Source organism: Hoplias malabaricus, chromosome 1 (assembly GCF_029633855.1).
Source record: "Hoplias malabaricus isolate fHopMal1 chromosome 1, fHopMal1.hap1, whole genome shotgun sequence".
Classification (NCBI taxonomy): Eukaryota; Metazoa; Chordata; class Actinopteri; order Characiformes; family Erythrinidae; genus Hoplias; species Hoplias malabaricus.
In genome coordinates, this window is record NC_089800.1 from 60,468,828 (window position 1) to 60,495,720 (window position 26,893).

The 26,893-nt window shown below is 36.8% G+C and overlaps 2 protein-coding genes across 6 annotated transcripts; both read left to right on the forward strand.

Annotated features, from left to right (window-relative positions):
- Nucleotides 1–403: 403 nt before the first annotated feature.
- zgc:109986 (uncharacterized protein LOC553566 homolog) lies at nucleotides 404–5,571 on the forward strand. The gene is made up of 8 exons (XM_066669495.1): nucleotides 404–576; nucleotides 1,155–1,276; nucleotides 1,376–1,514; nucleotides 1,625–1,746; nucleotides 2,088–2,198; nucleotides 2,283–2,389; nucleotides 3,541–3,640; nucleotides 5,249–5,571. Exons 1-8 carry the CDS (start codon nucleotides 480–482, stop codon nucleotides 5,363–5,365), a joined length of 915 nt encoding a protein of 304 aa, XP_066525592.1. The 5' UTR covers nucleotides 404–479; the 3' UTR covers nucleotides 5,366–5,571.
- Nucleotides 5,572–8,935: 3,364 nt separating this feature from the next.
- Nucleotides 8,936–26,238, forward strand: baz1a (bromodomain adjacent to zinc finger domain, 1A). Of its 5 annotated transcripts, none has more exons than XM_066669444.1 (28): nucleotides 8,936–9,059; nucleotides 9,393–9,542; nucleotides 11,652–11,930; nucleotides 13,876–14,034; nucleotides 14,133–14,234; nucleotides 14,793–14,880; nucleotides 14,983–15,117; nucleotides 15,217–15,304; nucleotides 15,480–15,643; nucleotides 16,619–16,714; nucleotides 16,788–16,926; nucleotides 17,056–17,202; nucleotides 17,504–17,599; nucleotides 17,785–18,009; nucleotides 18,301–18,466; nucleotides 18,607–18,714; nucleotides 18,801–18,895; nucleotides 19,823–20,362; nucleotides 20,559–20,722; nucleotides 20,942–21,087; nucleotides 21,204–21,352; nucleotides 21,449–21,529; nucleotides 22,004–22,251; nucleotides 22,351–22,565; nucleotides 22,649–23,001; nucleotides 24,605–24,780; nucleotides 25,091–25,178; nucleotides 25,353–26,238. In XM_066669444.1, the coding sequence occupies exons 2-28, from the start codon at nucleotides 9,430–9,432 to the stop codon at nucleotides 25,523–25,525; spliced, it is 4,533 nt and encodes a 1,510-aa protein (XP_066525541.1). In that variant the 5' UTR covers nucleotides 8,936–9,059; nucleotides 9,393–9,429; the 3' UTR covers nucleotides 25,526–26,238. The 5 variants fall into 5 exon arrangements, with proteins under 5 accessions (XP_066525541.1, XP_066525550.1, XP_066525565.1 ...); XM_066669453.1 differs by having other exon boundaries at nucleotides 24,608–24,780; nucleotides 25,353–26,237; XM_066669468.1 differs by having other exon boundaries at nucleotides 22,667–23,001; nucleotides 25,353–26,237.
- The last annotated feature ends 655 nt before the right edge of the window (nucleotides 26,239–26,893 follow it).

Below are 26,893 nucleotides of genomic sequence, written 5' to 3' on the forward strand. Positions count from 1 at the left end.
CACAAACTGATTCAGAATCAGCTTTAAAGGACACAACTTAAATATCAGCGTTAATAACAGTACACAAGGAGTTTCTTATTATTTGTTTTATTCGCAGTAATAGAAAGCAGACGAATAACATAATGCCTTTCTGAACTTATTTATTTAAAAAAAATATCCACAAGAAACGCAGGCTAATTGGTCAGTTTTCTTAAGGTGGAAGGATTTATGGAAGATTAGTATATATAATATATGACACAAATATGGCTAAAAGAGCCATAAAACACTTTTGGCCAGAAATTAAAATTTCTTAAATTTAAGGAAAACATTAACGTCTTTAATGTGGTTAGTTAAAAGAAATGTCCTCAAAAGACACCTTAAAAAATGAGAGCAAACAGTCTCCACTCCGCGGTGGAATTGAAGCTTTAGTGCATGTGTTCCTTCGGCATCAGTGCAGTTTACATCTTGATCATAGTTTACATCTAAAAATTATTGTTAAAATGAATTTTAAAATGGCTAAGAACGAGATCCTGCAGATATTCAGCAGAACAGGACTACAAGACCTCGCCAAACTCATCGACTGGATGAAAAACACCGGTAAATCCTGATTCATGTGTCAGTCGTGAGAAGTCATCTGTAACGTTAAGCGGGTTGTGCTACACCTGAAATCCAGATAGCCTTTACTTTTTATAGCTGTCACCAATCTGGAAATTTGATCAACGGCACCACAATCTACATTTTAACCACTTGTCACTGTATAGACTCTAACTTAAAAACCAAGTGCGTTCTGCACCTTCAGTCTAAATCTGTATCGACCACTCCATTTACTCTATAGTTAAAAATACCCAAGGCTATATTGGTCAATCATTTTTGAAGATGGTATCCAAGCTTTTGGGAACTTCGCAACCATCATTCGACCTCATTAGAAAACATTGACAAATTAAGTATTTCACTTTAAACGTGTAAATGTGTAAGGTTTGTGAAGATCGTTCATTTATTAATTCATTCAGATTATTCATATTCATCATTTGCTGATCACTGCTTCATCTTGATCGGGGTTGTGGAGGGTCTGGTGCCTTCCTGGAACCAATTGGGCATAAGCTGGGAAGAACCACTGGACCATCACAAGGTGGTTACTCCCACCTCTCTATAATCGCTTACTGCTTATGTTTCAGATGATCTTGAAGACTTTTTGGTTGATAATAAAAGGACTGTACTCAAAAGTATTGCTGAAGATCTAAGGCCTTATCTTCCCCTCGAGGCAATGATTCCTTCAGAGACAATGGCCATTCAAAAGGTCTATATTTTCTTTCTCACATTGTGGTCTGTTATTGTTTTAACTTTTACACTTCTAACTTAACTTCCATAGAATCTCATAAAGTCCACTTTTTTGCAGACCCAGCAGAACTCTGAACCTACTGTACATGTGGATGCATTTTTGTATGATGAGGAAACAGTCGATTCTCTTTGTGAGGAGGGAAAAATGAGCCGCAATTACTGTCTCAACTGTGGATCACGCAGAACATCTCTTCTGGGTAAAAGCTAACAAATAAGATCAAAAGAATATTATAATTTTCTGCCGATTGTAGTTTGCTGAATGCTGCAGCAAGTTTTCATTTTGGTTTACTTTGTCCTTCTCCTTCAGAATTCATTTCCCATTCATTTTCTATCCCGGAGCTCCTGTTCTTGTTTCATCATGTTCTTCCAGATCTGACGGGGAAGTTGGTTGTAGATGTGGGTTCCAGACTAGGAGCGGTGCTGTATGGGGTAAAGTATTGCAGAAGGATTTAAAGAATAACTATCATAAACTTGAGGTGGCTGATATTGTCAAAATGAAATATAACACTATGCTAGATTTTTATGATATATGAAATGTCAAAATATTTTGACACAAAAGCAGAATTCATGTTGTAGCACATTTATAACGTTTTATCCCACATTTCTCTCATATTGTCTATCCCCAAATTCAACTAAAGAACTTGATTTCTATATAGGTTTCATAGTGGTGCAATAAACTATGTATATTGTACAACATCATTATTTACTCTGTCCTTGTAATTGTTTTATGTGTACTACATGTTATAACCTGCTAACATTGTCTTTAGTAGGGCTACCTATACAGTGCAGCAGCACAGCTTGTTGGAGTTGAAATAAGTGAAGAATTTGTCAAGCTTCAGACAATGATCTTGGAGAAGTATGGCTTCAGTGACAGAATTCAGGTGACAGACCATTTTATAATGCAAATTTTATGAGCAGTGTTACATATAACTTGATTCACTGTAATTTCTGTGCACCTTTTACAGGTGATTCATGCAGATATATGCTCTCAATCTGCCTTGGTGCAAAAGGCAGATGTACTGATAATGAATAATGTCTTTGAGTATTTTTTGAAACCCAAAGAGCAAGTAAGGTAAGTTACATTGAGGATTAAGCTGCTAGACATTTTTTTTTACACCGTGCATACTAATTATTTAACCTGTAGCTACAGCTGACTATAATGACTGGTTAATTTAACATTCTGTAACATTTTTGTTTTTGGACAGTTACGCTTTGTTTTGTTTTTTTTGTAATAGCTAGATGTACATTATACATGGCTTAAAAATGTCAACTATAATGTTATGTCGTGATGAACTCACAGATAACCATTATCAGATTGAGTACAGCTTCTTCAACCTAATATCAAATATAATAGAAAAACCCACTTGAATTATTCAACTGAATAATTTGGAATGTAATGTTAAAACGAACCAGGGACAAAGAACCAAATATTGAGTAGAGTAGGTACCATACAGTGGAAAAATCTATTAGTTACAAGGGAGGCCAATGTGGATCTACAAATGATTGGTTAAAAGGAAAATTAAGTGGCCTAGAATAACTGTTTTAATGGCATCGTCTACAATTGTGGGGAAACGCTAATGTCTCCTTTGTTTAGGTTCAGAAGCTCTGCATCTTTAAGGTGGACTATTGTTTGTACGTTGCAGAAGTTTAACTTGTCTTTAAGTTTTTATTCACTGTTCAAATTACCACAGAGACACATTTGTAGCTGTTTAGTTTTGTAGCACTTTTGGTCTATGTTTATGTTTTGATACAGTGCAAAACTAAACAACTACAGTAACAAAGAGTGAATGAAAACTCACAGGCAAATTAAACTTTGGCCACATACAAACAGCAGTTGTTTTTCTCCACAAACATACACCATAAAAGACACAGTTTCAGAACTTAAACAAACCAGAAAGAATTGCAGTTCCCCAGAATTGCAGACATTCCCTTTAAATGTTAAATTGGTAAAGTAAGCTTTGGGAGGGGGCATGTCTGGGACACTAGACCTCAGTGTTGAGCATTCCAGAGGTGTAATGAACTTAATTCCATTAAGCACAGACGAAGAGAAGTGAATATCTGATGACCACTTTTAAAAAATCTTGCATGGTAGCAGGTGCTTAAAGATGTGTGAAAATAATTGATTTGGTCCTATGCATAAATCCATTGATTAAGTTTAGGAATTTGTCACTTATCCTTTATACCTTTACATGTGTACTTGACTTAAAAGATATTTCCAAACAGAGCCTGGCAATTTATCAGCCAACATTTCCAGAAGAAAGGTGCACTCTTGGTAACTGTTCCCAGCATTCAAGAAGCTCTCATGTCACTGCAGGAATCCAATGTGAGTAGCACAGATGTTTATTCTTGATAGAATGTCTCTTTGTAAACATTACTTACAAAACTAGGGGAACGTTTGTAGCTATTATACAGGTCAATTTTTAAATAATAAAAATAAATTCTTTTGGTTAATAATTTATTAATTAATTAATTATTAATTAATATATTACTTAATTATAATTAATAATTATTATAATTAAAATGATTATTTATGAATATTTTTTAAAAAGGCCAGTCTACTTCTTGGTCTAGTTCAGCACATGCAACTATATACAATCATCAGGAAAGACTGCTGACTTCATGAGGAGGATTAGTATTAAAAGGTCATAAATGAAAAGGTTGGCAGTTTGCAGAATACTGCTTAATGGAACGTTGATTGAAAGTGGAAAATGTGGTTGAAAATGTGAACAGTAGCAGGAATTACTCTCAGTCTTGAGAAGAAGAATTTGTTTCAAGAAATTTACTTTGAACAACTCAGAAGCATCTAACCTGGGCTAAACAGAAAAAGAACTGGACTGTTTTTTACAGTGCTGGCGAAACACTTGATTTTTCCATCTGGGATCAATAAAGTGATCTGTCTGTCTGTTATTCTCTTTTCATGTGCAAGAAAATGTGCATTTAATTTGAAATTTGAGGTCCTAGAGGAAAACTGAAGAGGCACAAATTGCAAGGTGTCTGAAGTCCAGCTTGATGTCTCTGAAGTTTAGGGTGCCATGTCATCTGCTGGTGTTTGTACACTGTGTTTTTTCAAGTCCAAAGTCAATGTAGGCATGTACAAAGAGATATTGGCTTCCATCTGTATGGAAATGCTGATTTCCTTTTTCCAGCAGGACTCAGCACCTGCCCATGGTGACAAAACTTATATTACTATATTTGTTGAGCATGATTTTACAGTGGTGGATTGGCCAGCTAATTCTCTAGACCTGAACCCCATTAGGAATTTATAGGATATTGTCAAGAGGAAGATGAGAAACACCAGACCCAGTGATACAGGCTAGCTGAATACCACTACCCAAGCAACCAGGGCTTCAATAACATATTAGCAAAGCCATAGGCTGACCGTTTCCAATTTGAAAGGCCTCCAAGTGGGAGGTACCACCTAACACTAAACCTGTCTCTAACCCTAAAGGTAACCCTAACCATAGCTTCCCACTTCCTGATATATGCCTAAATACTGTGCATGTCCCTCTCATTTGCTGGTCTCTGGACTGCAGAGATTTATACTTGGGAATCAATGAGGCATGTTTGACCTCTGTTTGTCAAAGTAGGGGGGATGCACATGTCAGAATTTGGAAATTTCTTTATTCTATAGGCTTTTCTGTTCAACCTGATGAAATATTAAACTAATTTTACATACTTGATTTCTGCTATTCATGAGCTGTAATCCATAATGGTCAAAAGTAAAACAAAAATTGTTTGAAATATTTCACAGTGTAAAAAAAATATAAAGTTTATTCTTTCTTTAAATTTTGAACAAAAATGAACTTTATGATATTCTACTTTTTTGACATGCACCTGTGTATGTTAACTAATGTAAACATGTTCAGTTTAATAATTTGTATTGTAATCAGAATGTAAGTATGTTGATTAATATATATTCTCTGTGTTTTAGGTCGTATCAGCCCTTGGCCATTGGTTAGAGGAAGTTCCTCTTGATTATAATGCTTATCAGCAAAATGACGCAGATCCAGATTCCCTGACACAAATACATCTCTACAGACTACTCTAACCTCAAATACAGACTCATAAGACTCAGTATGGACCCCTTGGAACAATAACATTTTGGAAAATGGATATTGCCAAAGATTTGTGTAATTGTAACATCTAGTGGGATGTTTCTACAGGTAAAAACAAAATACAAGGCAGAATTATTTTACCATTGCACATGTTATGGAAATGTACAAAAACACATCTTTTTTAAAAGAAAACTTAATTGTCTCTTACAATTAATAAAAATTAAAATGACAAGTTTATTGGACATGTCAGGTCAGTGTTGCTTTGTACAATAATTTGTGTGTTTTTCTGATTAATTTTGGTTTATGTAAAAACAGAATTATAGGGTGGACCCTAAATATAGCAAAGATTTATTTATTTTTTTGAGTCTTTTAAATGACAAATTATAAATCTCTAATATCAAAATAGAATTTGATTATTTTGATTAAAGTGTTGATTTAGATATTTAATGAATTATGTCTACATGCACCATGATTTTACACATTAGCTTATTAATATAATAATTGTAGGCAGAAAAACTCTACATTGTCTACATTTGAGACTTCTTTCTGTGACCCAACACAGAGGCATTAATAATTTAGGCCGTTATTAGTAGGTTAATATTGATGCTACAAATATATGGCAAAGAAATATAACTATAAACATAACAAATGCAGATAGTGTAGAGTATGTTACAATTACCCAGTTAACATGTCATGTATCTTGTGTGTGAAAAATGTTAAGTGAGATAAATCTATTTATATTGCCAGACCACCACCACATCACAACAATTTAGTACAGCATTTCTGAACCAACACTTGTAGGAGAGGCAATTTTTTGGTGTTGCACCAACTAGACTTTAGGAGACATTAATTGCTTGTCGTTACAAACCTACTACATTTGATAATTATAAAAGCTATTGGTGGGACATCAGAAATCATGTCAATGTTTGTATCAAATTAACCTCAACATTAAACCTAGTCCTAAACCTAAGCTTGACCGTAATCCTTAACTAAACCTTAAGACAACTCACTGTATAATACACCATGCAATACAACATGCTGTCAGAGAATAAACTTTCATCCTGAAACCTTTGGTCCAGAGCTGTTTGCCTAGGCTAAACCTGTGGTGAGTTATGGTGCTGTGATGCAGCAAATGGATGACATGTTGAACGGGTAAGGCTAACCTTGATTAAAACACTAGGGTCATGGAAAAATATAAAAGTTCAGAGTCACCTATTTCAAATTGTTATAGATATTGCTTTGATGAGAGAGAAATAGCACAGATGTTATATTCAAACACATTTTCATTTAATACTATACACTCATGATAGTTCTAATTGTACACAGAATATGATGTAAAATATTGTATTAGCGCTTCACATAGAACCCAATCCAATTTCTTACCTGCTGCAATCACATAATTTCCATCATTGAACAGTCAAATCCTACACCTAACCACTAAGGCTGCCATGTGTTTATGATCCAATCAGCAGCCAGCACATATACATATTATTTCTATATATATATATATATATATATATATATATATATATATATATATATATATATACACACAGCTCTGGAAAAAAAGACACCACTCCAGTTTCAGCATCTCCACATGTACAGCAGCTATTCCATTCAAGTGGTTACTTTATGAGATGCTGATTAGGTGATCACCTGAACAAAATCCTATTCTAATGAGCAACAGCATAATAACCACTGCTGCTGTTAGCACTATTCACTTGTAATAGAACTAGCTTGATGGGAAAAGCAGTGCTAGGACTACCCAAAAATTAAGTGTAGTCAAAATACAACTACAGATGATGCCAAAAGTGTTGAAAAGAAAGTTTTTTAATAAGGAAAAGAAGGGTTCAATTGTAGCTTTACTGGCAAAGGGATACAGTGAGCATCAGGTTGGTTCCATCTTAAAATTTTCAAAAACTGCAATTCATAAGAACAAGGTCCTGCAGCAAATACATGGGACAACAAAGCTACAGACGGGCAGAGGTCGAAACTGACTCCCTACTGACCGTGAGGACCGCCACCTCATTTGAATGTCACTTAACAATTGTATAATCACATCAAGTGACCCACAAAAAAAATGGCAAGCGGCAGCTGGTGTGAACTGCAAAGCAAGGACCGTTCGAAACAGGCTTCTGGAGGCCTTTATTAATGAGCCAGACTGGAGACCTTTAAGAAGAGCCAGACTGAAGTTTGCGAAATACCATAGGGACTGGACTGTAGAGGACTGGAGTAAGGTTATCTTCTCTGAGTGCAATTTTCAGATTTGTCCAACACCTGGTCATGAATGGTTAGACAGGCCTGGAGAGGCCTACAAACCAAAGTGTCTTGCACCCACTATGAAATTTGGTGCAGAATTAGCGATGATCTGGGGGTGTTTCAGCAAGGCTGGAATCGGGCAAATTTGCCTTTGTGACGAACAAATGAATCAAGCCACTTACAAAACAGCTGGAAGAAAACTTGCTTCCTTTTGCTCTAACTGTGTTCTCCAACTGACTGATTTTCTTGAACAATGAAGAATATAGTGTGAAACATGGGATGAGCCACTGTCTGGCATGAATGAGTTTTTTTCCTCACACTTGCACCATGACTCTTCCACCATAGCAAGAACCATTGTTCCAAGAAGTGCAGTACCACTGCACATGAAAATGACCATCATAAATGTTGATGGAGTCTCAGTGGAGCAGAATGGCCTTTCACAACCTGGTCATTAGCCCATCCCTGTGTTCCATATAATGTTGCACAGCACTCATCAATAAATATTACCTTAGATAAGTCAGTCTTTATGTATTGTTTAGTCAATTTATCTAAGTTTTTGGTTAACTGGGGCCTTTTGTTTTAATCTTGGACACATTTGCTATATAATTTAAAAACATTACTATTCATAACATAAACTATACAGTATTCTTTATTTCTCCTACTCCATCCACAAGTTTATTTCACCCATGCTCACTATTCTACTGAAACCTTTATTTAAAAGTGCAATGATCACACAGAAATAACTTAAACATATCCAGTAATGTGAAACATTGAATTAACCTAGATATTTCCAGTGATGGGTGTTTTCAGTTACAACTTTTATCTTCATTTCCTCTGTTGTAATCTCATTTTTGCCATTTTTGGGATCAATTAGAGATTAATTTGAGCAGCTGTGCTAATATGGAAAAGGATATATTGAAAGTAAAGAAAAATATACATATACACATAAAAATACATGGAAGCATATTTGTCTGTCCTCCATATAGCTTTTGACTGTCAAAATATCCTTTTACAATTTGTGTTTACATTTATAATTTTATTTTCTATATTACACAATGAACAGCTGTAATTAAATGTATTCAATGTTAGATTAACAGGTATTTATTCTATGTAACTGAAAATTACTTATTTTGTTATCGGTCAAATTACACAATAGAGGAAGCTCTATTATGAAGTCCCATGTCCCACATCTACGATCCTTACCATTGGCGCTAGGATTATTAGTGACAGCGTGAATAACCAATAGGAAGAAGGATTTGTTCTTAGGCCCCACCCATACCCCTCACTGCCAGTAACTGAACTAGAGCGGATCAAAACTTGTCGTCAACACGCTCAGCCCGCTCGGAGAAGTGGGGCGAGATCTGAGCTTTTTGTGTAGCTTTTCCCTCTTTAAGCGGACTACTTTTCTACTCTATATACCGGATAAAGGTGTGCCCTGTTCGTAGTTGTTATCTATACGCCGTTTTTCTGTAAATTATTTAGTATTTTTCGAAAAGCTACGCACAGTTTCTGAGAGCACATTTTCCTGTGGGCTGGCTCTAACGTCACTGAGTGTGGCAGGGAGCGGGTAGCGTGTGTCATTAACAAAGGCTTGAAATTTCTCGTAGTTTGACGCCTTTGTTTTTAACGGTTCTCACGTCGTCAGCCGCGTTTGTTCGGTGCGATAATGTGAACGGCTCTTCGTGTATCGCGTGAAAGTCGAAAGTTTTACAATTTCTTACTTTCTCTTTCTGTTTTCCCTCCCTTTTTTAAACAAACTAGGACACACCACCATCAGTGGTTCAGAGATAAAGACAAGATGCCGCTTCTCCACCGAAAGCCCTTCGTCAAACAGAGACCTCCCGTTGATCTCCAGCCGGATGAAGAAGTTTTCCTTTGTAAAGTGACTCACGAAATATTCAGAACTTACGAGTGAGTGATTAATTAACTTGTAAACTTGTCAGGACGTTAGCCGACCGGCTAATGGCATCAAACTGATGAAGTTGACTCCAGGCGCCAGACTCTAACCGCTTTTCCATTTAAGGTGGAACGGGAAATTTAGAATAACGCCCCCCTATAGATTCGCACTAAACTGAATACAATGGTAACTACTCAACTAACTGTTCGAGGTGGAAACTGACTTTAACTGCTGTACAGTTTAGAGTAAACGGGAAAATTAGAATAAGGAGTCAACCTAAGTCTGTTATGGAGTGGGACGGGGTGACAGCTGCGGACATCCTGAAAAGTTTTTGCTTTTATTGAATGAACTTTACTAAGTATAGATATATTATAGCATGTTTACAGTCTAGAGTTTTTCCTCAAATGTAAACGTAAGAGTTGGCTGGCTTTAGTGTGTATGTTGCTGCTGTGTGTATATGTATGTGTGTATGAAGCTGTGATCAGTGGCAGGTGTGAGTTGTGTAGACGCTAGCTTTAGCTGGCTAAGTTAACGTTAGGCCCTTCTTCTTGTTAGAGACACAGTCTTTAAATTTGTAGTAAAATTGTATATAGTGTCTCATTGTTTTTGTATTTTACAAACGGGTGTATAGGCGTTGAAAGTTGAATTTGACGGTGCTGACCCCGTTTAAAGACGCCTGTCTTCTTTTGTATAAACGAAGTATCGTTAACCTTAACTACAAAAGCTGAGTTGTCGACACTCACAGGATGTTGAGCTAGAAACGTGGTCGCAGCTATTGTTTGGAGGCAATTAACGAGATGCGAGACCATCTCCACATTTAGTGTTTTCTTCTCACGGAACTGAAAAATGGTCTAAGTAGAACATTAGATGGGATGACGGTATTTTACCTGGGGGCATGAGAATCTCAAAATTAGTAACTGCTCCACTGATATTGTTTGCTGAAGCAGGTGCACACGGTGGAAATTTCTCCTTATTTGTTATTTTCGACTGTTATCATATTCCACATTATAAATTAAACCAGCCATTTTATTTATTTCTGTCTATACTCAAATAAGCCAAAACATTTATATTATCTTGTTTCTACACTCATTGTCCAATTTAGTAATTTCACTTACCATATACCTGCTGTAGGTTGTCATACAGTTAGACTGTAGTTCATTTGATGCTCTGCATACTTGTTAGCACACCACTTTCATCATGCTCTTTAATGGTCAGGACCACCACAGAGCAGGTATTACTTATGTTGTTGACCATGCTCAGCACTGCATTGACACTGACGTGGTGGTGTGTTAGTGTGTTGTACTGTTAGAACTGCAGTTCGTAAATACCTCAGTGTAACTATTGAACTGAGAGTAGTTCACCAACCAAAAATTCAGTCAGTAGGGTCCTGTGGGCACTGTCCAGTGACTGCTTATGGATAACTAGAGAATGACAAGCACAAAATGTTTATCCACAGACTGGCAACTGTCTCTGACTTTACATCTACAAGGTAAGTTTGTAATAAATTGGCCAGTGAGTGGGCAGTGTTTTAAAACTCCAGCAGCACTGCTGTGTGATCCACTCTCACAGTACAACACACCAAAACCATGTTTGTTTCACCGAAGTGCTGATAACGATCTCCCATCCAAATAATAAGGCATACGTATAAGGTAAAATGGGCAACTGCTAAGGAACGTGAAACAGAAAATAATGTTTTCTGATAATATTGAAAAACATCAACAGATTGGGGATATGTTCAAAATATCAAAAAGCCTCTTGCCCATTGCCTATGAAGTATGACTGTATGTTTTGATTCTAAACCTTTCAGTACATATATAACACACATCCACAGGTCCAGGATATCTAATATTGACAGGTACACAGTGGAAAGGTTTCAGTACTGAAGTGTATGCGATTTGTCCTTTGAGCATTTCAACAAATGTGGTGCAGTTTTCTTTGGATATTCTTTACAACAGAATCTACAAAAAGCATACTTCACTGTTGCTTGGACATTAACGTTCCAGTTCTGTCAATTGAACTTCAGCTGTCAACTGCATGCTTATATGGGACCTAATGTAGTCACAGACAATAGTTTTTTCATTATATTATTTTTATTTTTATAATTAAATGTGTTTTCCCTACAGTGAGTTTTTTGAGAGGACCATCCTTTGTAACAGTTTAGTATGGAGTTGTGCAGTGACAGGCAAGCCTGGGCTGACTTACCAAGAAGCACTGGAGAGTGAGAAGAAGGCCAAGCTTAGTCTTCAGAACTTTCCTTCTGCACTGATGGTACCTCTCTTGCATCTGAGTTCTTTGACTCATCGCGCACGTCTGCATGAGATATGTGATGACATCTATGCTTTTGTCAAAGAGCGGTTCTTTCCTGGGGAAATAGTGGATATTGTGAGTCGCTCTGGTGCAAGGTAATGGATTGACTTTTTTATATTATTATTATTATTACTACTGCCATATAATACAAATGCTTTGATACATTGACATGTAGTAGTTTTTCTTGTGAAAAGAATATGCACAACACTGTTTAAAAACTATCTAGGCCTGGGTGATTTAAAAAAAAAAAAAAAAAAAAAGAAATATATATTGTGATCACATGATTGATAATTATATTAACAATGTTCAATAGAATGATTACATTTAACCTTAATGAGAACCACAAGGAAAGCACATATTGACTATGCAATATTTGGCTTTGAGTATACATGCCATGCATACACCTGCCCTGGCATCACCTATCAGATCTCTTAAACACTCTGGAGCTTCAAAATATGGCAGTTAGCAAACTATTACAAATGGCACCTGATGTTATATAGAGGCCACCACACATTGCTACATGCTAAATAATGTCATTAAATGTTTGTAACAGGCAAAGGTGAGCTAAACATCTGTCAAGTAAAATCAAGTAATATCAGCTAAAATGCGGAGAGGGGATTGTTAAAAATAATCCTGGTGTTTAGTAAGTTTGAAAGTCTATTAAATGGATCAAACCAATGATGGTACATTTAATGACAGGAGAGTTATTTTTCAATTTTAATTAGGGCTGCAAAATTAAAAAAAAAAATGACATTGCAGTATATTTTTAATGTGTGACAACTTTTTTCTGTCAGTTTTAAAACATGATACCCATGTCCCTACTTTCTGTATTGGCATTGTGATTGTGAAGAGGAATCTATATATTGTGCAGCCCTAATTGTAATAGAAAAATTCTATATGAACATTGGATTTTAAGTGCGTTTTAGCTTATGTATGTTTTAGACAAAATTCTGCCTTTTAGTGATTTGAGCATGTGTGGTATTTATACACTGTTGTCAGTCCTTGAAAAGACAAATGATGTTCTCTTCCTAAACTGTCCAGTTATGTACGTATCACAATAACATGATAGAAAACATATCTGAATCCTGTAGACCGAATATCAGGCAGCTCTTAGGTGTGAGAAAGGATCAGCGGCAGCAAGCACAAGCTGAGTTTGCCATTTGGAGATAACCAAAGTGTATGGGAGGAGTTAAGGGAGATGTTCTGATAGGTCGGCCCAGCATTAGGATTTGTCTCAGACATCACATCATCATAGCCTGCACAGAGGCAGCCAGACATGCATCAACATGGAGCCCAGCAGGGGAGAGGAGGGGAGCTTTTAGGGAAGTGAGAAAGGATTGTATGTGTGTGTTAGAGACTGCCATTTGTTAAAATTCATTCTAATGAGCTTGGTACTGTTACAAATTTATTATTATTATGTTTTTTTTTTTGTTTTTTTTTTCTTTTTAATGATTTATTTTGGGACTTGATATTTAGTTATATAGATTGATTAATGCACATGTGTGATTTAAAATTTAACAATACTTAAATAATTAGTCCTGTTATACCAGATAAATTATTTTGGTTAATTAAAGACAATTACAAATCATTATTTATTTAATTATGCTGTTTGAATAAATAAAAATAGCTTTTTAAATAAGAAGCAGTTAATATAACACTTAAACTAAATATATAAAATTATAAATACAATAATAAATAAAAAACCTAAAAATAGGCTTCTTACAACGTTTAATATTATTTTCTTGGCTGGCAAAAAAATTTGTTTTTTCTGCTACAAAGAGCACTAAAATATATGCTCCAATTATGGTGCACAACAGTTTTTTTTATCTCCTAAGTATTTTTATCTCCTAAAGTACCTGATTCATCTGTCAATGAACAAGACCTTCATTACTGGTAAATGGGTGGAGGAAGGAGAACATTGTTAATGAAAATGGCTATTGGCTATGGAATGGTTTCCTGTTTGACATTGTTTTTCAGTTATTTTTTGAAGCCTGACTCCTGTATTTGTCCAACATTTTCAAACTTGCTCATTTGTCACAGACACCCCTACAAGATCTTAGAAGTCATTCCCCCACATTCCAATGGTCCAGTTAATGGTCATGTCACACACCACATGGAAGGGGATTCCATTGTCATCAGTGACAGTGATGATGAGAGCACAGTGACTTCACCAAAAACTCTCAAAACTACACTCAGTGGGTGAGTGGTCAGTTCAAAATATCCTTGAGTGTCCTTCATTTATTTGTTTTATGTATTTTTTTTCCTGAGCTGCGAATATTTTTCTTTGTTTTCTGAAGTAAAAAGATGAAGCCAATTAGCCCATCCTTATTTAAATATAAGGTTCAACCCATGAAGCCAGAAGACTGTGAGCCTGTTTTTGTCAGAGCTACTCAAATGTGGTAAGGTTCAGTAATTGTTGAAAACTTTTCAAAAAACAGATTAAGAAGCAAAGAGTTTTATTAATGATTTATGATGAAATGGTAATTTGTTAGCTTTAGGTGTATGGAACACTGAATTTGTATCATTTGTTATGCTTTGTGCATCTTGTAGGTGACAATTTTAAAAACACGTATGGATGGAAACATGTAGCTGCTAAACCTCTATACATTATTCCGCATTAACACCTCACATAGGTCACCACTGCCATGTGCACTAATGCACCCACACCATGAATGCTGGCTTTTGAACTGTGCCAAAGATTTTTAAAAGAAATCTAAAATTAAAATATTTCATTTGTTGGACCCTGGGACACTTTTCCATGGATCCTGTTTATATAGGTCTTTTTCCTTTTACATTTTGCACAGCATCCCACTTTTTGGAAATAGGGGTTGTAAATGATGGATTTTTTTTAACAGTTATATTTGAATGTTTTGTTGGTTTTTAATTGAAATTTGTTATAATGAAAGACTAATGCAAGCCCTGTGTTGGCTTTTCTTTTTTGTGTACTCGTGCTGCAGTCGTAAGAAGAACATTTTTTCTAGAGACAGACTGAAACTACTTCTCAAACAACATTGTGAACCAATGAATGGGATGATCAGACTCAAAGTATGTCCTTTTAGTCTCATATATTGTCATTGTTATGAATAAATTAAATGGAAGAGACAGAGGTGTATTGTATTTTTTAAAATTTATTTATTTTTTCCCCAGCCATCAACAGTTGCAAAATATCAACTCTCAGGACAAAGTTTCTGTCAGTTCTTCCCAGATGAGCCTCCAGTCTTTGCCTTCAGTTCTCCTGCCAAGGGCAGATGTCGCCCATCCAACACTGCATCTCCTGGGGTGGTAGGTGCAGATCTTGCTTTGTTCTTAAAGTGCTAGTTAAATTCATGGCATAATGAAGTAATTGGGATGCGAATTCTAAACTGTTGCATTCTTTTTCAGATGGTTTGCAATGATAGCCCAAATGTGATGCGGGCTGCAGAAGAGAAGTTGAGACTGATGAAACAAAAAGAAGAAATGATGGCGATGGGTAAGCAAGCCTGTTATATAAGATGTCTGAATTCAGTACTCCTAGCACATGTGAAATAAGGAGCAGAATTAATAACTAACCAATTATACAATTGTTAGGTCATCAAAACATGGACAGCCTTTGAGTAATGTATTCTTAGAAATTAATCTCACACATTTTGACTTCTATTGATTAGCACATGAAAAGGCCAAATTTAAGAGGGAAAGAGTTATTTTGGAGGCCAAGAGGAAAGAGAAGGAAGACAAAGAAAGAAGAAAAGAGGAGCTTAAAAAAATGTTTGAAGTGGAAAAACAGAAAAGGAAAGAAGAGAAGGAACGAATGAAGGTGGAGAAGGAAAGGGTAAGTCGAACACATTGTATTGGGGATCAGAAATCATGCTTATGGTTAAATGTTATTTTGTGACCATTTGTATAAAATCATCTTCACATATGAACTCAAGAAAATGTCTTGATAATCAGGTCCAGATATTTTCTTGAGTTGCCCTTTTGTAAAGCCAGTAAAATTTGTGTAGCATACAGCCAGAGATTTTCTATGTTCTCTCAGATGGACATGTTCAGTGTGCGCATAATGGACACGGAATGAGTTCATTGTGATTCTACAAAACATTACAAACTTCACACATTGACTCACTAGGCCTCATTCATGAAACCTTTGTAAAAAAACATGAGCAAACTGCGCATAATGTATGAAGAAATCCTCCAGATTCATGAATACTGTGTAAACACCAGATATTTTAGTAGAACATGTGTATGATAGTGAATATCAAATGCTTGCAAATTAGGTGGGCGTGCATGTTTCTTTGCAATTAACATTCCATTACCATAAACCCTGCCCATGAATTTCAAATGACTGCATTATAGGGAAGTGCTCGGACAGAGGAGCCGCAGCAAAAAGCCTTAAAATCTCTACAATAAAGTAACTCACATTTAAGTAACTGTCTGACTACATGAGTAACAAAATTCAGCAAGCAATTGCTTTTTAGCTACTGGAAGTTGCTCTTAATAAAAGGCTGTATTAGGAAGAGGACTGTTATGTAAAATTTGTTTATTCATTTTTGTGCATTTTAATACATTTTTGTTAACTATTATTTCAGTCATGTCAGATGATGTTTTCAGTATCTTTTGGACTTATGCAACCTTTACGTGTTTTCAGGAGCAGGTGTAAATTTCTCTTGTGCCTATGAACATTTTGATGATTCCGGATATTTACAAAAAAAGTGTGATTTACGCACAAATTCGTTCTGCTCGCATTTCATGTATTAAAGGCATGTGCTAAAGGGCTTAAGCGTGCTCTGTGGTTTTCATTGTTACTCAGGAGCGAGAAAAGATCAAGGAGGAGAAAAAGAAATATGCTGAACAGCTCAGGTTGTGGAATAAACCACGAGAGGACATGGAATGTGATGACCTCAAGGTAAGAGTGCTGATCTGCATAGGTCATTATGTCATTGAGGCCTTTGTATGTGAGTTTGTGTGTTTGTGTGTAGGACCTACCAAAACCATTGCAGGTGAAGACCCGTCTTCCTTCAGAGCTTTTTGGAGATGCATTGATGGTACTGGAATTCCTGAAGGCATTTGGAGAGATATTTGACTTGAAGGATGAATTCCCTGAAGGAATTACACTAGGTGAGATCAGTTCAATTCACACAGCACATTAATGACAAAACTAATCAGAGAAAAGAATGGTTTTTAAATCATTTGTGTGAATTCTCAAGCTAAATGGCTTACGGCAGTTTTTTCTTTTCCTGATGATAGAGGTTCTGGAGGAGGCTCTGGTGGGCAGTGATCCTGAGGGTCCACTATGCGAGCTGCTTTTCTTTTTCCTGTCTGCCATTTTTCAGGTTCAGGCAGAGGAGCAGGAGGAGGTGGCTAAAGAGCAAGTGGCAGAAGCAGACACCAAAGGTCAGTGTTCATATCTAGTCTATATAACTATATAATAGAAAATGTAGTCACTTCAAGGAATGCTTGTTAGTAAAACCAATGAAACCAAATGAAAATGTTTTTTAATTCTAGGTATAGTTACAAAAACTAAAAGAAGGAAAAAAATATGTAGACCACATTAATTTTAGATATTCAGCTAATTATTTAATTATTTTTCAAATAATGCCTGACATTTGTATTAGTTGTAGATTGAAATACATCATATAAGCTTTCTTAGCAGTTTGCATGTAAGTTGAGGCTCGTGTCTTGTTTCCTGTGCCAGATCTTAGTGAGGCACTGGATGACGATGCTGACCCTACACAGTCTGCCATCAGTGCTGTAGCTTCGCTGGCTGCTGCGTGGCCTCAGCTCAATCAAGGTGAGAAAATATTACAGTATATAATGCTTAAAGTTTTTCTTCTGTATATCACTCACATGGGGGGGGGGGGGGGGGGGAACTCATTCATTAATATCTCAATTTGCTTAGTACTATTTTTTTAAAAAATTTTTTATTTATTTATTTATTTTTTTAAATTATTATTATTATTATTATTATTCATACAGGCTGCAGCCTAAAAGAGCTGGATCTTGACAGCTGTACTCTCTCTGAAATCCTGAGGCTGCACATTCTGGCGTCAGGAGCAGAATGCAGCTCCACCAACGCCAAGTTCCGCTACCAGAAGCAGGGGGGGTTTGCCTCAACAGATGACCCCTGTGTGGAGCTTCGACTCTCTAACCCTGGCTTGCTCAAGAAGCTCTCATGTACTGCTGTGTATGATATGCTTCCTGGTGGGTGCTCATGCCAATGCATCCTTCTCAAAGCCCTCTAGCATCATTGTGATGGTTCTCTGTATACTCCGGTGTCTTGTGCACTCTTAACTTATGAACTTCAAAAGTAGACAGTCAATTCATGCTAAGTAGAATATGTGAAATTTCCTTAAAATGGTCTCCTTTTTGTTAATAAACGATTGTTTAAGTTAACCAGCATTAGCTGTACAGTATTTGATTAGTAAACCTAACACATCTCAGTAGACACCTGCTTCCTGTTACTGGTTGCTCATAGTGTACATTTTTTGACAGGTGAGAAGTTGAAAATCCTTCATGCTTTGTGTGGGAAACTGCTGACTCTAGTCTCTACAAGAGATTTCATTGAGGACTGTGCTGATGAGCAGAGAGCAGCCAAGATGGAGCTCAGAGAGATCAAAGCAGAACAGCACCGCAGAGAGAGGGAGGAGGCTGCTATCAGGTAGAGTCACACCATTGTCTGTGCACAGTTCTTACAACATATTTCCACTTCACAGGAAACACGACTATGGGAAAACCCAATGCGTTTGTTTTTATAAATAAATATTTTCATATAATTGTAAACTTTTGGTGTACCTTCAGAGTTCGTAAGAGAAAGGAAGAGAAGCTAAGAGAGCAGGAACTGAAACTGAAAGAAAAGCATGAGAAACTCAAAGAAGAGGAATCAAGGAATGGGACACATGTAGAAGGGTAAGACCACAGTGGAATCATACACCACATGATGATGCAAAGGAAGGACTTGAGATTAATAATTTCTTTAATATTCACCTTTGCAGAGAGGAGATGGACACTAGTACAGAAAGTCAGTATGGTCTTGCTGACCATCAGACAGAGGATGAAGGGGAGAACGTACAAGGCAAATCTAAGAAAGGTACTACAAACTTGACTGCATACTGAGAAAAGATTATCTTGTCATTAGCTTTTAAAAACCAGTATTTGATTAAATAAAAAAATCTGCAAGACTAGACCCACTTGAGTGTATGGTAAACAAAAACATCACATTAATGAGCACAAAATATTTTTGGAAGTGAAAGATAATGGCATGCTTTGTGGAGCAGTTCCTAAATATGAATGAATGATTGCCTCCACCTTGTGGAAAATGTTAGAGTTGCACAGCATTTACACTTCTCCAGGGCAGCAACAGAGGAACACACTCTACCTTTTCAACAGGCCATGTATGTGCATAATAAAGGCATCCCCTGCATAATCCATTTAAAATGATATCCTCCTAAGTTAATTTGGGACCCAGTTTGTTTCACACATTGAATTGTAGACATATCAATCAAACACTAGCTATCTTCTAATAGGAGAGACACATTGCATTGGCTGAATTTATTTGTGTGAATGTGGTAGTCTCTATGTTTTGCCGCATCACATTCTCCCTGCTGTGCAGCCACGTCTGAGGGAGACCTTCTGATGAAAATTATATGTTGCAGTGCCTTGACCGTGACTGAGTTACAAGCTTGTTAGAAGAGGTGCTTTATATTTTAAATGTCTTGTGATGGTGTGTTTGTGTTACACATTTGGAAAATAAATGATGCATGAAGTATGTTTCTGATGTTTAAACTGTGTAATCAGTGTTACATATTTGGACAAAAAAAAATGTTAAAAGTGTACTCAGTAAATACAGGCAAATAGCCACCAGGGAGAATTCTGCCATTGGTATCATTTTATCTGGTGACTGTCATGTCAGCGTGTTTATTCAAGTTATTATTAAGGTTCAGATATTTTTTTTTATTTTTTATTTTTAATTTTTTTTACATTTTTGAAAACACAACCTGTATTATTTATTCTCCAGCAAAGAATGGCACATCAAAAGAGAGGCAGATTAACGAAGATGAGATGAGAGAAAGTCTAAGTCCAGAGGAGCTCCAGCAGCAACAGCTGAAGGAAAAAGAGCTTTTGAAACGTATCCATAAAGCTGCAGCTTGCACTTACATCCTGCCACTGGGCCGTGACCGCTTCTACCGCCGTTACTGGCTGTTCCCTGCTGTGGGAGCACTTTTTGTTGAGGAAGACTTTTTTGGGCTGACAGAGGACATGTTGGAGCCTCGTCCTGCTCCAGAACCTAAAACGGAAGAGCTCTCTCCTGTCCAGAGCCCTATGAAGACCGAGGAACTGAGGGAAGAGCCCAGCCCATGTCAGGACACGTCTCCTCCAGTTAACCGGCCTAATCAGTGGGCTTTCTACAGCACCCCTGCTGATGTGGAGCAGCTGATTGAATCTCTTAACTCTAGAGGACACCGGGAGAGCGCTCTTAAAGAAGCTCTACTTCAGGAGAAAGACCGTATCTTTCATCTGCTCAGTAGTAACTCTGCTGAATGCTACCACCAATCAGGTACCGTTTAGTAAAAACTAACTTACAAATATAAATCACGTATGCTTTCAGTTTCAGAAGTACGGGAAGTTTTGCATAAAATCTAATGGCAGAGTTGTGATGGACAAAAAAAATGCCAAGGATACTGGGCGACTTTTTTTTTTTTTTTTTTTTCTCTTCACAACCTTACTGATTACTTGTGATTGTAATTTTTAAGATATTTTACCACCAGAGACCAAAGGCAGCAATATGAAGTCCAAGAATGGGCTCCCTCCTCCAGAAAGCCCTGTAGCTGCTGAACGCCACATGGAGAGTCGTCTCAGGGATCTGTTGCTGGACATTGAGGACCGCATTTTTCAGGGAACTCTGGGTGCAGTAAAGGTATGTTGGCCTATTCCAGCTTCTTTACTGTTATGGCCTACTCTCTTTAAGGATGAAAATGTTTTTGTGGAACGGACTGGGCTGGCCTGAGTTGATATACTCCACTGTGTTTCAGATCTCTCTAAGTGGTTTGTTTCATTGCTCAGTATTTAAACTCTAAGTCTTAGTGATATCAAAGTGATTGATTTTAAAAAGGGTATTAAATGTTTTTATTATCAGACAATGGAAAGAAGTGCCTGGAGAGCAGCACTGGAGTGTGGTAACTATGAGCTACTCTGTTCTGAACCCAAAGAGAATGGAGTACTCAATGGTGAGGAGGAGGAGCCCATGGAAATAGATGAAAGCCACCTCAGAGTCAAAGACCGGTAGAAAATTAGATAATCCACAACAAAGTGCTTATTTATAATTAGATGAATTTACCAAAATGTCAGCCAACACTGTACCCCATCTGATCTTGTTGGTGGTGTCTCTTGTTGCACAGGCTGCAGGAGTTAAGGACTGAAAGCCAGAGTGCAGCCTCCACCAGTGCCAGCACACCCCAGCCTGTCAACAACAATGTGCACTTGCTTGCTCAAGCCCTGGTTCAGATAGAGCAGGGCATTGAACGCAAATTCCTCAAAGCTCCACTCGGTAATATTTGGATCTATGGGATGCATAAAGAATATACTCTAGATGCTTTGCAGTAACAGGAATAAATGGTAACATTAATTATTATTGTTGAACTAGGTGAAGAGGATAGCAAAAAGGACCCGAAAACAAAGAAAAAGGAAAAGAAAAAAGATGATGACCAGTCTAGTGAGAAGGACGGTGGGTTACAAATATCATTTATCTAAATCTTTGTACTTGTGTGAAATTCCATTTTGTTTTTTATTGATGTATTCTGTTGATCATATTACTAACATTTTATGGTATAACTGTCTGTAATAGGCAAGGATATAGAGTACCCACGATAATATTTTCTTGAATTAATCCTTTATATACATAATGCAATGTATTAAGAAGAATCAAAGCAGAGAAATGGGCATTTGTTTGCATTTTCTATATACCTACTAGATGGAGAGAACAGTTTGGGCTGTATCTCGTCATTTGCTGTACTAAACCTTTAGGAAAATGTATAAAGTATGTCTTATTTAAGAATGAGCAATCTTAAGTTGGGCCATACTCAAAGGGACATTCAGTTATTGTCTCCCCATCTAAAATTAGAGTTAATAAACAACTTTTTTTTTATTATTATTATTTATTTATTTTAATTTTTTTTATTAAATATGTTCCTTCTTGCAGATGGCAGTGACTGTGGGCGGCAAGTAAAGACAGTACTGGAACGCTGGAGAGAATCTCTGCTTGGCTGTTCCAGCCTCTCTCAGATTTTCCTGCATCTGTCCACCCTGGAACGCAGTGTGATCTGGGCTAAGTCCATCCTTAATGCACGCTGCAAGGTGTGCCGCAAGAAGGGAGATGGTGAGAACATGCTGCTATGTGATGGTTGTGACAGAGGCCATCACATCTACTGTGTACGCCCTAAATTGAAGGTACACTGCCCTCTTCCAAATACAAGAGTCACATATAGAAATGATAAAAGCATCTTTCTATGAATCCAAAAGGATAATGTGGGGGTTGTTTCTGCCTAGGCTGTTCCCACCGAAGACTGGTTCTGCCCAGAATGTCGTCCTAAACAACGTTCTCACCGCATAAACTCTCGCCAGAGGTCCTCCATTGACTCTGATGAGCTAGATGATGATGAAGAGTCTGAAGAAGATGAAGATTCTGAGGAGGAGGAAGAGGATGAGTCAGAAGATGAAGAAGAGGAGGAAGAGGAGGAGGAGGAGGAGAAAGAAAAAGAAAGGTTGGTTGAGTTTGTTAAATGACCTTTTTGGATGTAAAAGCATAAATTCACTGACTTTTAATATTTGTTTTGTCAAAACAAAGTTTTTGCTATTTCCCTAGAGTTTCTAAGAAGACTGCTGTAAAGCTCCCCCTACAAACCACTAAGGGTGGCCGCTTAAGCAGTAAATCCAAACCCACAGAGTCTAATCATTCCACATCTCGCAGCCAGCAGAACACACCCAAGATGACCCTCTCTGCCAGTAAAGGAGGTTCTAAAAGCTCAGGTAAAAAGACCACCACCTTGTCCAATGGAAAACCACTGCCTCGTACTGGGAGCCGCTCTAGTGCCCGTCTCAGCCTGGAGGTTCTGGGCACCAATGGTACATCAGCTAAAACCAATACACAGCCCAGCCCTGCTGTTGCTCATACAGAGTCCAAGAAAAGACCCAGCTCTGGTAAGCCAAACCCATGATATGCTACAATATTAAAAATCTAATTTTGTGATTAAAAATGATAAGGGTTGGTTTAGCAGTACTTAAACAGTTATGCAAAAGTACAGTACATTTCATGTATTGGCTGTGTAAAGTTTGAAAGTATGCTAACGGCATTGAAGTAAACACAGACCAAACATACTACAAATTTAAACAACTTGAGTAACTGTGGTAATTCAAACAGTGAATAAAATCTTACAGAAAACTTAAAGGAGTAATCTGTAATACTGACACCAAAGTTTTAAGATGGGAACTACAATGCAGATTCAAAAATGAGAGAGCTGTCTGCCTTCTCCACGGATGCAAAGTTTGACCAGTTTGAGGACAACTGAACATACACAAACTAACAAGAGACCGTTTAAGAATTTTGAAAATTATTAATAATAATAATTAGTTCAATTTACATAGCTCTTTTTATAAACCCAGGGATGCTTTACAGTCATAAACCGGGAGGGGAAGACTGAAAAAATAGCCAAAAAAGAATAGCTTAACAACTAAAAAAAAAAAATTAAAATTTGCCATAGTCAACATATTTACACAGAAAAATGTACATTTCACTAAAACATCTACATACCCTAGGGAAAAGCAAAAAAAGTGAACAAATGACCACCATTCTCCCTGCATTAACTGATAATGTCTTAATCCATCCTAAATATCTCTTCTAGGCAAGGCTAGTGTTTTTCCCTTCAGTTTTCTCTTCCATCATAAATATCATTTTAGGAGGCAGATTGTAGCTTATTTCTATTTCGTATTTCATATTTAAACACTTAGTTTCACCTTAAATTGGTCTCTACAAGTTTTATTGGCAGCTTATTTCTTGAATACTTTGTTCCACCTTAAGAGCTGGAGATAGAACCTTTGCTTCAAAAAGTCTGAAAAGCTAGTGCTATGGATATGTTTTTCCTTTAGACAGTGACAATGTATGTCATTTTGTGGTTTTTACATAAGAAAATAAACAATAAATTAAAATATGCAGGCGTGTGTTCGCTGTGAAGAATTTGTGCTTATCACTTTGTGATAGTTTTTTTTTGTGTGTAGTTTTGTATTTTTGACCTAAAAGCTAATATAACCAAACAGTTATATATTTAACACAAAAGGCAGCTTTTAATACCCACTTCCATCTTAGCTAATTAACTATTTTGGATAAGGTGAACAATATTTAAACTTTGTTTTACTTGATTTCAGCTTTTGCTGGGCGATTAAAATTATTAGTTTCACGATTATTTTTTTGCCTGATAAGACTTGGGTAATGGAGCTTAAAAAACCTTCATTTCTTGACTGTCCTTGCACAAAGTGGGTTTATCTTCAATCAAAGTGTGTTTTTAAACTTATATAAGTTTAAGTTTAAAAACACACTTTGTGTGTGTGTCTGTGTGTGTCCATAAATATTTTTATATATATACATCTCTGTATTCTGTCTATATTTTTTAGAAGGATGTCCTTTGTCACAGTGTGACAAAATGTTAATACTGTGATAAATATCGAGTTCGAGCAATATATCGCCCAGCTCTAATTTCAACCAATGCAATGTTGGTTCAAGAGACTTTAAATTGTTCTTTTCTTAAAGCAGAGGTCTCCCCAAAATCCAAGATCGTCTTGGCTCCAAGCAGCTCCTCATCAATTCGCCGCAGTTCAGGGAGAAATCTTGGTGTTCATGAGCTCTCAGCATGTGAACAACTCACTGTAGACTTGGTGAGGCATGAGGATAGCTGGCCCTTCAAGAAACTGGTTTCTAGGACACAGGTACAGCATACTTAAACTTAAGTTACACAAATAATATATTTCCTTACAATTTTTCTTCTTCTTTTGGCTGCTCCTGTTTGGGGTTGCCATAGCGGATCACCTGTGATCCGCACTGTTGATCTGGCACCGTTTTTACGCCAGAACAATAAAGTGAGATGATGTGCTGGCTTTAAAGTAATTATATTTTTAAATGTCTTCAGGGCATAAAGACACTTAAAAAGGACAGTGTTGTACTTTGTGTACACCCTGCTTGTCTTTCCTGTTCCACTTTTCTTTTTAAAGTGGACACTTTTTTTCTTTATCACCACAGGTACCAGACTACTATGATATTATCAAGAAGCCCATTGCTTTGAGTACAATCAGGGAAAAGGTCAATAATTGCGAATACCAAACTGCATGTAAGTTATAAAATTACTTTAACTGGTGATTTTATGCATATTTTAATATTATACTAATTCAGTAGTACCTGATTTGAATATCAGTCCACACCAAAGGGTCATGTCTTTAAATCCGGGTGAAAACAGTTTCAGCATATCATGACATCTCACTTCTTCCTTTGCCTGCTCTTACAGCGGAGTATATAGCGGATGTGGAGCTGATGTTCTCTAACTGCCTTGAATACAACCCTCGCAGCACCAATGAAGCAAAAGCTGGTATTAGGCTTCAGTCGTTTTTCCACTCTGAGCTGAAGAGGCTTGGCCTGGCTGATCGTATGACCCCTCCACTGAAGCGACCTAGGCTGTAAACAAGCATGTTTTTACCAAAAGACTAATTCTGATACAGTGCACACAGGTCTAACATAAATATTTGGACTTCTGCCTAAGATCAAGATTAAACATATTAAGTAATGGAAGAGAAAAAGGAGAAAAAAAAACAACAACATGCAGGTCAAACCTGTGCTGTGAACAATATTTGCACTTTTTTTTTTGGAAGTCTTTCCCTCCACATTGACTCAGGACGAGCATTGTTTTTGAAAATACTTTCTAAATGGTGCATTTGTATTTTATACCTTGACTGCATTTCTAGACTACTGTTTGTATAGAATTTTCCATATTAAATCTGTTGCATTGATGACCCTTACTACTTAAAATAGCATCTCTGTTATGTAGTTGTGAACAGTTAAATAACTAAACCCAAGTGTTCAGTCAGGTCCCTTTAGCTGGGTTAAACACTACATAGGAACCAAATTCTGCTCCCTTTTTCCTTGAGTGATTTTCTGTGTGACTATTTATTTTAGGATGTAACTTGAAAGTGTCAACTTTTATTTATAAACATTGATTTTTTTTTTTTTCTTTGTATTTGTTGTTCTTCCTATTTCGTAATGTATTTCCATTGGTTCCCAACAGCTGAAACATGGATAAAAAGGTTTTCCTCTTTCAGATTCTTACATTTATTTCCTAGCAGTTGTATATAATTTCCTCTATAAATAAATAAATTGACTTTGTTTGTTTGTTTGCTGCTAAATTTGAAGCTGGATGTGTTTGTAGGGTGGGGATTTTTTCTCACCAGACAAAATAGTCTATTTTTGGAGACAATTTTGGGGGCATTTTCCCCACAGCCTATCCTCAACTTTATTTTAGGTTTTATAAATTTGATGCTTGATCAACATCAGAGAGGCACACCAAAGTATAATAACTGCAGAACCTGTACACACTTCCATGTTATGTCTTACCTCAGTACATATCTGCCACAATTGGAAAATAATGAAAAATTGTTACACTAAAGAACAAATATATCTAGGCCTGAAATAACGTTAGTCATTTATGTTACCCTAGAGATGTACACTTCACTCTATTTTTGTTCTACTTTGTTAGGCTCTACTAGTTTTTTGAGCCTATGGGCTGTACAAGGTAGAGCACTGGACGGTTAACTCTGAAGCCCACTAACCGTCTTCCACTTGCAGTGTGGAGCCCCTACTGCTCACCTAAATAGTGTGAAACTTTCTGCTCATGAATGCAGTGTAGGACACCTTTTACTCTTCACCTGAATGTAGCATGTACCCTTTTACTCGGCAATATTTTGATATCCCTCACCGTATACACTGTCACGGCATAATCCATAATAGCCTATCTGCCCTGCAGAGTCCTTCAATTCACAGTCCAACAGTAGTGTC

Excerpts from the sequence above, each read along its gene's own strand:
- zgc:109986 (XM_066669495.1), top strand. The coding sequence starts at position 480 with ATGAATTTTAAAATGGCTAAGAACGAGATCCTGCAGATATTCAGCAGA. Across the intron at positions 577-1,154 it reads CGACTGGATGAAAAACACCG|ATGATCTTGAAGACTTTTTG; the intron begins GTAAATCCTGAT and ends CTTATGTTTCAG. Across the intron at positions 2,390-3,540 it reads AAACCCAAAGAGCAAGTAAG|AGCCTGGCAATTTATCAGCC; the intron begins GTAAGTTACATT and ends ATTTCCAAACAG.
- baz1a (XM_066669444.1), top strand. The coding sequence starts at position 9,430 with ATGCCGCTTCTCCACCGAAAGCCCTTCGTCAAACAGAGACCTCCCGTT. Across the intron at positions 14,881-14,982 it reads ATGGGATGATCAGACTCAAA|CCATCAACAGTTGCAAAATA; the intron begins GTATGTCCTTTT and ends TTTTTTCCCCAG. Across the intron at positions 15,305-15,479 it reads AGAAGAAATGATGGCGATGG|CACATGAAAAGGCCAAATTT; the intron begins GTAAGCAAGCCT and ends TCTATTGATTAG.